The following is an 11,349-nucleotide window of genomic DNA, read 5'->3' as shown; positions in this document are numbered from 1 at the left end:
TTGCACAACTATCTAGGAATTATATATATATATGTTTATACATTTAAAAAACTTATTTATACATGACATTTGAAGTTACTTTGGTATCTTCTTCATTAACATTGATTAACAATATCTTTAACTCATTTTTCAAAATAACTATGGAAATGACAATATATCATTGACCATGGAAAACAATCGATGTTGAAACATGAGTTTTTATTTATATTATAAAAAAATAAACCAACTTAACTCATACTCAAATATCGAATATGAAAAAGATCATACAGGGCATAACAACCATTAGTAAATTTTATTTTATCTATTTTTTTTACTAACATTAGAAAGTAGTCCTGACAATCGACCAACTCCTTGTATTTACAAAGATTGGACAAAAGATTATTAGCAAAAACATTAACTTTTTTGAAAAAAAAAATAAAATACACAAAATAATAAAATGAAAAAAAAAATTTAAAATAAATAATAACCCAAAACAACAACAACAACAACAACAACAACAACAACAATAATAATAATAATAATAATAATAATAATAATATTATTAATAATAATAATAATAATAATAAAAATAATAATAATAATAATTACAAATAGTACCCCACATTAAATGGATGTAAGTGGATAATGTGGCTAAATGAAAGGTTTTCATTGGTTTGTGGATTAGGGTTTAGATAGACAATTCCATAACTATCTAGGATTTATATATATAGATAATAAATCGTGCAAACCGACTCAGCCCTAACTGCATTTGTTTAGTTTGACTTGAATGATTTTAAAAACAACCGAATCAAATCGAACCGCATGCATATTTTTGTTAATGATGGATGAAAATTAAATAAAATTTATCCCTTTATAAAAAAATAAAATAAAAATTATACGGTCTCCTCTTCAACGCACGCAAGAGCACCAATGGCTTTGGTGATGGATATCCTCCGTTCATCTCATATCTCCGCCGTCCGATTTCTCGACGGTGGCGGCACTCGAACTCGTAGCTGCAAAATCCGACGCTTCAACGTAAGGTTCTCTTCCCTCCATTCATTCATCTTCAAATCAAAATCTTCCATTTCTTCTCAAATCCCATAATCTCCTCACTACTAATTCCCAATTTTCACCAATTCGTTCATTTAGGTCAAACCTTCCATTTCCGAAGCAAAATGCAAAGTATCACAAAGAGCTTGAAGCTGCCATTGATGTGGTTCAGAATGCTTGCCGTCTCTGTGTTCAGGTAATGAATCTTCTTTGCCACCATTTTCCCAAAATTTAGTTTTTGTTCTGAATTTTCTATAATTTTTGTATTCACTTTGTAGTTTGGAAAATTCTGAAGAGGGGTTATGTCAAAATTGGATTTTTTGTGTGTACATTGTTTATTTTATAGCTAAAAAAAAATGTTGTAATTTTCTTCATTGTGTAGGTGAAATCATCTTTATTCTCTACTGATGGGAAGGTTCTTGAAAAAAATGATCAGACTCCAGTTACTGTGGCTGATTTTGGAGTTCAGGCTCTCATAAGTTTAGGTATTAACTTCATCTCAAAGATAAAGTAGCCTGAGTTGTTTCTGAATTCTGATATGTTTGATGTGTGTGTGTGAATGAAACCAATGTGTTATAGTGAATTTGAATTAGCATTGTCAATTGTGGTTCTGCCTAAGTTGCTCAATTCGGGAGTATAACAAAAACGTGATGAATATGATATGTAAGAAAAGCTCGGTGGAAATTTGGAAATGCTAATGAAGATTGATTAATAGAGTACTCATTAACTTTTTGCCAATGTGATTTATCTAATAGCAGAAATACTAGTAATTAGTATTGTGCAATGCAACATAGTTTCCTTATATTAGGTTACAGTTATATTGATATAATTAATCTATTATTATGATTATCTTATAGGACCGAATATGATTTATCAGAAGCTGTTATTCTTTTCGTGGGATTGAAAAGTTTGGTTTTATATTTTATCTTATCAAAACAGAATTAAGTAAGTTGTTCCCTTCTATCCCATTGGTGGCTGAGGAGGACTCTGCTTTCTTGCGATCAAGAAACTTAGTGGATACCGTGCTTGATGCGCTAGTAACTGCTGAAGCTAGTTCCACTAGTAAAACATTGACGCAAGATGATGTACTCAAAGCAATTGATAGAGGGGGCAAGGATGCTTTTGTATTTGGATCAAAGCCGGCCACATATTGGGTGGGCATATTAAGCAGTTAAATTAAATGCTATAAAGTGATGCGTTATATCTTTTAAATTTTTTGAATCCTAGCTTCTTTTCTATGTTGCATAAAGATTTTCTTCACATTTCATTCCTGGAGATTGGTAGAGCATTCTATGTGTATAGGCTTTCTGTGGAATCTCTAGAATATTCCACAGGCTGTTAGACTCTGATATGTTTTCCATTTAGTAACTGTCATAGTTAGTTTGGAGTGACTGTTCTGTTAAGTCCTGTTGTAGCTAACAAGACAAGCTTGGGTATTTGTACAAATACTATTGTAAACGCACAAATCACAATGAATAAAAATAAGACTTGAAATTCCTGATTTATCTCTCAAACCTCTCCTCCTGTCATAGTAATTAGAACGTGCCTTTTCCGGTAACCGTGGATGGTGCTGAATATCGTTGTTTGAGAAATGGTGCTGAACTTTTCTCTTGTCAAGACACTTTTATGAACCGATTCCTTTGGTTCATTCATATGTATGTGAATCGATTCACACATTACCTCTTGTCTGTGAATCACTTCTTTAGTAGGAATTGACTCCTCCATGCATTAATCGGTTTAGGCATCCTTGACAGCACTTTAGGTAGTTTGGTTCACACTATATGATCCAAATGGCTTTCTATATGATCATACATCTTAGACTTTATATGGAGTGCCTTTCAAAATTCAAATATCTAAGTGCATTCTAATCACATATGCAAATCTTACATGTATGCTCTGTTCATATGACAATCAAACTAACTTGCATGATCATGTATGCCTCAAAAGTCAAAACTTAAGCCTATTCCATGTTATGTTATATGATGCATGTCGGGTTTAAATTCTGAATTCTCTTAAGTCTATTAATCTTGATCAAATCTACCTGTTTATATGTCAATCAAGGTAACTTGCATGATCATGTATGCATCAAAACTTAAAACCTATTCTGTATCCATGTTAACCCACTTGGGGTTGGTCTAGTGGTGTTGGCTTGGGTCCTTGGAGTATGCTCCTCTCAAGGTCTTAGGTTCGATTCTCCCTGGTGTCAATTTCGGTGGGCTAAGTCCATACAGAACATTAAAAACTCTGGCTTTAAATGGGGCCCCCGCAAGTGGGCGGTGGGATTGGTCCCCTTGGATTAGTCGGTCCTAAGACCGGATACCAAGTTTTCAAAAAAAAACAAGACGCCTATTCCATGTTATGCTAGATGATGCATGTTAGGTTTAAATTCTCAATTATCTCAAGTCTATTAATCTTCAACAATTCTAAGTATGTCTTAAGAGACTTACAAAAAGAGCCTAAGCCTCAAGCCTTCAACTCCAGTCTTCATCTTCAAGTTGCATGGCTTCTTGACTTCAATATTTGACATGAAAATTGCCTTCTTAATAATTACTATTTACTATGAGTTGAACCATTTTGTTGTCTTTATGTTGCCTTCATTGGAACCTTCATGAGCACATTACTTCCATGTAGATGTTTTGCGCTTACAACCCTGAATTTGCAAGGGAATTATAGAGAATTACATTGCATGTGTGTGTAGGACTGTAGGTGTATCCTTTACATGGAGTCTTTGGATAAACTGTTACAGTTTATGTTAAGCAACTTTCGGAGTTAGATAGGATTTATTTCTGTTAAGGCCTATTTGTCGCCTGCAAGACAAGCTAGAGTTCATATAAAAATTATGGTAACTAACTCACAACTCATCCAGAATGAAAATCTGATTTGAGATTCTCAATTTCTCTTGGACCTCACCATCTATCAGAGATGAGCAAATGGTGGTGATTACATGTCCTGCTTTTGTGAAAATTGTATATTCTTACTATTTGATGTCTAAACCCTTGGGACCTTGTATATTTGTAGGTTTATGTCAATAATTCATCGGTTGACTTTTGTTTGTTTTATTCCCCGCAAAACTTCTATTAAGTCCATTGATTAAATACAGGTGCTTGATCCAATTGATGGCACACGTGGATTTCTGAAAGATAACAAAGCATTGTATGTGGTAAGTTATAATGAAGATTGCTTCGAGTTTTTATTGATACTTTTTAAATTGTTTTCATATATTCGTGTACAACGTAAACGTTTCATAAGGCTTTGTTTGGGAGTTTGGAAAGGAGGGATTTGGATAGAGGGAAGGAGAGAAAAAGATGTAGAAATCTTCCACCTTATTTGAAGAGTGTTGATAGAAACATGGATTGATGGGTTTCAGATCAAAGAACAGAGTAAAATTGAGTATGAAAAGGGAATTGCAATTATATTAATGAAATCTGTGAACAATTACAAGTAGGTGGAATGTAAAAATAAGAAAGAGAACAAACTGATAACAATAGCTATCAGCCCCAAGAGCTCAAAGGCTCCCCCAATCACCAAGATGGTGACCCATTCATTCTAACAGAATTCTTCGATGATTTATTTTCTCTCTATGAAACCACTTATATAGCCATGCTCTCCATATCTTAGGTTTGGGCCTAAAGTCAAGGCCCACTTCATGATCCATGTTTCTATCAATATCCACCCCTTCAAAACAACCTTGTCCTCAAGGTTGAAATTTGCATCCATCAAAATTTTGCCTTTATCAAATACAAAGTTGAGCAATCCATGAAAAGTAAGGAAACAATTCCAGCAGTAGTCACAAGTTGTAGTTGCAATAGGAAAATTGAGTTCTCGTGGATCCCATTGTATGAATGCATGTATACATATAATTCCAAAAGCAAACCCAACCTTCATTCCTTCCAAATTCCAAGATTGCATAAACATTTCAATCAAAGCATTTGGCAACAAATTATTTCTATCAACCAAAGAACTCCATGAACACACATTTACCTCCTTCCCTTTTGGCAACCTCAGACTCCTAAAACATTGGCAAAATATGTCATCATTCCTCGCTAAAGCTAGAAGAAAATCAAGCTCATTTGCAACATCCACCATAATGTGTGTCTTTTCAGAATGGTTTTGACCATATGCCACTATAGAAACATCATATCTATCCAAACATGGCTGCATCATGTAATGAATTATAATAGCTGCCCTTGTATATTTTTCCGATCCTTGTTCATGATCATACACCTTCAAATACATTGGCAGGAATGTTGTCTTGAAGTTTCCATTTCCATACCCAACTCCAACAATATTTTTTCCCTCTATTTCATAAACTCCCCTCAAATTCTTCTTTGCAAATCCATCAGAATCCTTGACAGAACCCTTGAGAAAGCCAAGGTAAATTATTTTTTCACTTGAATGCTCATTGAGTATTTTGTAGAAACTTTTATTCCATGCTGATTGACTTTTAAGCAACTCATATAACAAATCAATTTTTTTCTTTGGAATTAAATCACTCTGTAAGCAGTAAATCATGTTACTCCACTGATAAACATCATTAGGAGCCATGCTGCAGTTACTTTCTACTATAAGCAGAAGGAAAAATATGTTATCAGTCACATCTTTGGCTAAGAGACAATCAAGCTCATTTGTAGCATTCCATAGAGTTAATGCTGCATTCTCTTGATCAATGTGTGAGCTTAACGCAAAAAACTTACGAGCTGACCTTTGTTTCAGAACTATAAAAACATTCCCACATCCTACATAGTTGGAAATCAAAGAATTCCATGAGATAGTTTCTATCACATTTAACCCTTCAAACAATTTTCTCACACCAATTAGAGAATCACAATTGCATTACATACTGACCAGACACTGAAAAAACATCATAAACCAAAAAACACGCCCAGAAAATGTTTCTCTCAGCTTCAAATTCATGAGATCACCACCAACAATAATGATGGTAGTTCCATCTCCAATAACACAAATCCACCTAACATATCCATGTGTCTTATTTCCACATAACAATATATGTGAATCAGCACATTGTATATTTTTGAAGTACTTGAAAACTTTCACGTACCTCTCTTGTTGCACATACTGATAAAGGAATTCCATGTTATTGGTAACAATCTTTCACCCATATCTGGTGGTTTCGGCTCCAGGAGTGTCTTCACCTGTAGATCCGCATTGGGCGGTTCCGACGACGGCGGCGAATCGATCACAACCACTTGATTCACCTTAACACTCACCGCTGTGTTATCTGCTTCTATCTCGGTTGGGAGCAATGCCACTCCTTTCTTCCCCAACACCAACGTGTTAACCATCGTCTTCTGTGGTTCTGGTGTTGGTGTGAGCATGTCTAATTTCTGCAGAGATTTAGAATCGTTCTCTTTCACCTTTTGAATCTCTTCTCTCATCCTTCCTATCTGTTCACTCAACCCGAGAGTCTGTTGATACATTTGTTTTGATAGCAATAACATCTTTGCATTCCCTTCTATCAACTTCTCTACCAACAACTCAATTGTATCTCCCATCGTCGTTTGTCGCAACTATGGTGAATTGGGTATAGGGTGGTTTTGATCCGGTAGGTCGGACCAATTGATGGGTTTCAGATCAAAGAACAGAGTAAAATTGAGTATGAAAAGGGAATTGCAATTATATTAATGAAATCTGTGAACAATTACAAGTAGGTGGAATGTAAAAATAAGAAAGAGAACAAACTGATAACAATAGCTATCAGCCCCAAGAGCTCAAAGGCTCCCCCAATCACCAAGATGGTGACCCATTCATTCTAACAGAATTCTTCGATGACATATTTTCTCTCTATGAAACCACTTATATAGCCATGCTCTCCATATCTTAGGTTTGGGCCTAAAGTCAAGGCCCACTTCATGATCCATGTTTCTATCAAGTGTTTTGTAGAGAATGAGAAGAAAATGCTTATAATTAATGTATTTTTAATTTTGAGAGTATTATAAAAACATTGAAAGGATTTGAAGAATCTATCTAAGCCCTCCATGATCCTTCTCCAATACGTTTTTTTAGTTTCCCCATAATAGGGGGATTTTGTATTTTGAAGAAACATGAACCCCGCATTCAAGTTGAGGGACTATCCTTCTTTTATCCTTACCTTCTTCCTTTTTCCCAAATCCCTTCCCTCCTAAACTCCCAAACATAGCCTAAAGCTTCCATCTTGAAGATCTCTCGGTTGCAGTTTTTAGAGTAAACGATTGCTTGAGATGCATTGGTGCCTACGATGCCTTTTCCTCTTGAGGAATGTGTATAATACAAGTGGTGTGTGTGTCTGTCTTAAGATAAGGAATACTTGCAAATTGCCATGATTGTTGTTTTCTTTAGCATCTTAATCTTGCTCTTTTGAAAACAGGGGACAGGGAGAATTTTAGAAATCTGAAATTTCAGTGTGGATCTAAAACTTAATCTTATTGAGAAAGGGTTTAAGCACTACAGATTTATATAAACACGTTCTTAACATTCTACAGCTGTTATTCTAGTTAACTCTCCTATTACTGACACAACTAACTGTGAAGCTGTTATTATAAGCTTCTAGATACCAACTACCTTCGCAACTTTATTAGGCAGCTGCCAACTGAACTAACTTGTGACATTACAATTACATTAGATTGAATTCTGATACTGTACACTAATATTTTCCAAGAGATTTCAAAAAAATACAATAATAATCTCCAAGAGATTTCCAAAATATACAGGTGGGTTTGGCACTTGTGGTTGAAGGAGAGATTGTAATTGGGATTATGGGTTGCCCTAATTGGCAAGAGGACTTATCTGAAAAATCCTCCGCTGAGACAGAGGAGGGCAGGGAAGCTCTTTCTGGATCAGGAATTATGATGATTGCTCATAAAGGCTATGGAACATGGACAAAAAGGTTGAATAGCAAGCCCAAATCATCTGCTGTGTGGACCAGATGTTTTGTTGATGCATTTAACATGGTACATAAAGCACGCTTTTGTATTCCAGAGAGTCAAACATGGGAGTCACTGCCATTGTCTTCTACATTTAATGCAACTAGCAATGCAAATGATGTAGGGAGCAGCCAAATTCTTATTTTGGCGACATGTTGTGGAAGGTACGAGATATATTATCTGTAATTGTTTTCTACTTTATTACATCCAATCAAAATGTTTCAATAATTGATATGCTATGAAGTGGTGTTGAGTAGAAGGCAATGTGTAAATCAGTTACTAATAAACATGACTCAATAGTCTATCTGGTTGATTCGACTGGTGAATCAACTTAACGAGTCACAGTGATATATGTCAAAACAGCTGAGTTTGGGAACCAACATGAACCAGTTTTACTGAGGCAATTTTTTTTATAAAAACTAGTAACATTGCTGACTTGCCGTGTTGACTCTGCCAAAAATAACCAGGTTGACTGAGTTGTTTATCTTTTTTTAAAAATAATTATTTTAGCTGTAACGAAAGGAAAAAAATGCTTAACACTCACAAAGATAAAAGGCAATCAAAGTAATTAAAACGTGATTTTCTATTTGATAAAGAAAAGGTGTTCAAATTTGACACACATTTGGCTCTTTTTTAGCATAATTATATTATGTATTATATTCTTAGTTATACAACTGCAATTTTGTACTCCATAAACCTTGATTGTTTAGTTGTATTTTGAACTTTTGATTTAAAGTTGATAACATATGTGTGTGTGTCCAAGCATCGACTTACTGGTTGAATTAATGACCTGAATTAATAACACTGGTTTAAAGCAATCATTGTTTTTGTTACTGCATAACACCACCACCAAAAATAAGGCACCTCCCAATAGAGTCTATTTCAGCCACACTCAAACCTAAGACTAACAAGGATAGGCTTGACTCTCTTAAACCCAATAGAGTCTCTTATGTAAAGTTACAGTATGTAAAGTTACAGTGTACTCGCTGGAAACAAGTCTTTGTTAGTATCTTAAATGTGGAGTTGGAATAGCAATTGTTTCTCTGATTACTAATTATTGATTGATTTGCGATTATTATTCAGTATTTTATTGATAGTTTTATCTCATGTAACTAATTTTTTAGCTTTATAGACTTTTCATCTTTCTTGCTTGCATTTCCTCCTTTCTTGACATGAACATTCTTGGTGATCAATGTAGTTTATGCAAGTATTTGATGGTGGCGTCCGGTAGAGCCTCTGTTTTCATTCAACGCGAAAAACAGAAGACTACTATCAAGGTACCTATCAATTTTTACTTTCTAATTGTATGGTAATACTTTTTTTCCTTCTTTTAATTTGTGTCTTTTCAGGCTTGGGATCATGCTGTTGGCATGATATGCATTCATGAGGCAGGTGGAAAGGTATGGGATTTTGTACATGGAAAGTATTTCAATAGTTTTGTTACCTTATTTCCTTCATTTTTATGATCACTTGTAACCATTATTTTTGTTATTCAAAATTGTTTCATTGGATAACGTCTAATTCGATCAGGTAACTGACTGGGAAGGGATAGAAATAGATCTCGCAGCAGATCAACCTAGCCGGCGGATCATATTCCCCTCAGGCGGCATCCTTGCTACCAATGGCAATTTACATAATCAGATTCTACAGATCATCTCTCAGACTTCAAGAGTTTGATGTTTTTGATGCTCATTCATTCTAACATTATTCGGAAAAGTTACTATACTGTTTGGTAGCTTATTATTTGTAATCTCTGTCACATATAATACAGCATATGGTATATAATTCATTTCCACTATTTTTCTAGTGATTTTAAAGGATTTGTCTCCTTTAAAATGAGTAGAGAATAAAGTGATGAAATCAAATATTGTATTAATATTTCAATATATTTATGATTTGTTATGCATGTCTATATAATATTGTATATAATATTTACGCATTACACTCTAAAATTAGTTCTCTTTAGATTAATCAAATCCATTTTTAAAAGGCATTGGTTTTACTCTTAGTTGTTGACACATATGATATTAGCTCTACGTATTTGAGTCAAAGTTATGATCAATAGAATTTTTCCTGTCATTTTCTTATGTTAAGTTTGACTTGTAGATGTTAAGGGTCCGTTTGGTGCGCAGGATAGTATAGTGACAGGATATGATATAAAATAGGATAAGGATAAGATAGGATAACAACAGGATAACAGTTATACTCAGTTATCATATCCTATGTTTGGTGCACATAGGATAACAAACATGATAACTATTATATTTTGTTTTTAATACATACTTGCTCATAATAATATGATAAGATATATAACATATTTAATTGACAAAATTACTCTTGTAAAACAATTGTTATTTTTTTAAAATTATTTTGTAATACTTTGAATTTTATAAATAAAAAATATAAATAAGTAATCAAATAACTTTTTATAATTTAAAATAAAAATCATGAGAAAATAATCAAGTTTAATTTTTTATATGAATCATGATCAAATAAATAACTCAATAATATATACATGTTAGATAAGCCAAATAAATATACGATATATCTCATACGTAAATAATAAAACTACTATTGCAAAAGAATTATATTTAATTTTTTATGAAATTTAAATTAATATCCCTATTTGTCAATTTTTTTAATAATCATTTTACTTTAAAATATTGTAATTTTAGTAAAATTTTGATTTTTTAGAATATATAAATTACAAAATTACCCCTGTGAGAAAATCACATATATATTTAAAAATTAATTATTTTATTATTTATATTTTATTAATTTTATTTTATGTATTTTAAAATGTATTTTATAAAATAAATCAGTAATTTTTTTTCTTCTTATCCTATCCTACTGGTAACCCAGCTCAAATTCAGGATAAGAATTATAACTAGAGAGACATGATAGGATAAGCTTCAGGATTAACTTATCATATCTTGTTGTATCACCAAACACTGGATTCCGACAGGATATGATACAGTTATCCTATCTTGTCTCTTATCATGTGTACCAAACAGACCCTAAAATGTTAATAACTACTTGGTTATCTTCTCATGCATCAAATCAAACAATTAATAACACATCTTCGTAAACAGTAGATACTCCTATTTGCCATACTGTAAATTTAATTTTCTAATGCATCTTTCAGTGAAGGTTATTATATTTATCCCAGCTATACTTTTTTTTATTTTCCTTTCCCTTCCCAATAGAAGTGGGAACTGAAAGTTGAATCTCACATGGAAGGAAAATCAATGAATTATAGAGGTATTCAAGCTGTGCTTTACCATAGTATGGTAAAGTAAATGAAGGCATTGCTTTATTTGAAAAATGATTATCAAATAATTTTGAAGATATTTGTCTCCTTTACAATTAAATTGATATTGTTAAACTTGCACACATATTT

General features: G+C 33.2%; 1 protein-coding gene across 1 annotated transcript; it reads left to right on the top strand.

Annotated features, from left to right (window-relative positions):
• The first annotated feature begins 864 nt into the window (after positions 1–864).
• On the top strand, positions 865–9,861 carry LOC123905537 (putative PAP-specific phosphatase, mitochondrial). Its single transcript, XM_045955184.1, has 9 exons — positions 865–1,019; positions 1,129–1,225; positions 1,412–1,514; positions 1,969–2,183; positions 4,130–4,189; positions 7,737–8,113; positions 9,148–9,226; positions 9,299–9,349; positions 9,480–9,861. The coding sequence occupies exons 1-9, from the start codon at positions 910–912 to the stop codon at positions 9,624–9,626; spliced, it is 1,239 nt and encodes a 412-aa protein (XP_045811140.1). The 5' UTR covers positions 865–909; the 3' UTR covers positions 9,627–9,861.
• Positions 9,862–11,349: the final 1,488 nt, after the last annotated feature.

Source organism: Trifolium pratense, linkage group LG2 (genome assembly GCF_020283565.1).
Source record: "Trifolium pratense cultivar HEN17-A07 linkage group LG2, ARS_RC_1.1, whole genome shotgun sequence".
Classification (NCBI taxonomy): domain Eukaryota; kingdom Viridiplantae; phylum Streptophyta; class Magnoliopsida; order Fabales; family Fabaceae; genus Trifolium; species Trifolium pratense.
The sequence above is the reverse complement of the archived record's forward strand: the minus strand, read 5'-3'. Positions and strand labels throughout refer to the sequence as shown.

Bases quoted from the DNA above. Each gene is read 5' to 3' on its own strand.
- LOC123905537 (XM_045955184.1), top strand. From the start codon at position 910: ATGGCTTTGGTGATGGATATCCTCCGTTCATCTCATATCTCCGCCGTC. The intron at 4,190-7,736 runs GTAAGTTATAAT...CAAAATATACAG, and splicing joins ATAACAAAGCATTGTATGTG to GTGGGTTTGGCACTTGTGGT. The intron at 9,227-9,298 runs GTACCTATCAAT...GTGTCTTTTCAG, and splicing joins AACAGAAGACTACTATCAAG to GCTTGGGATCATGCTGTTGG.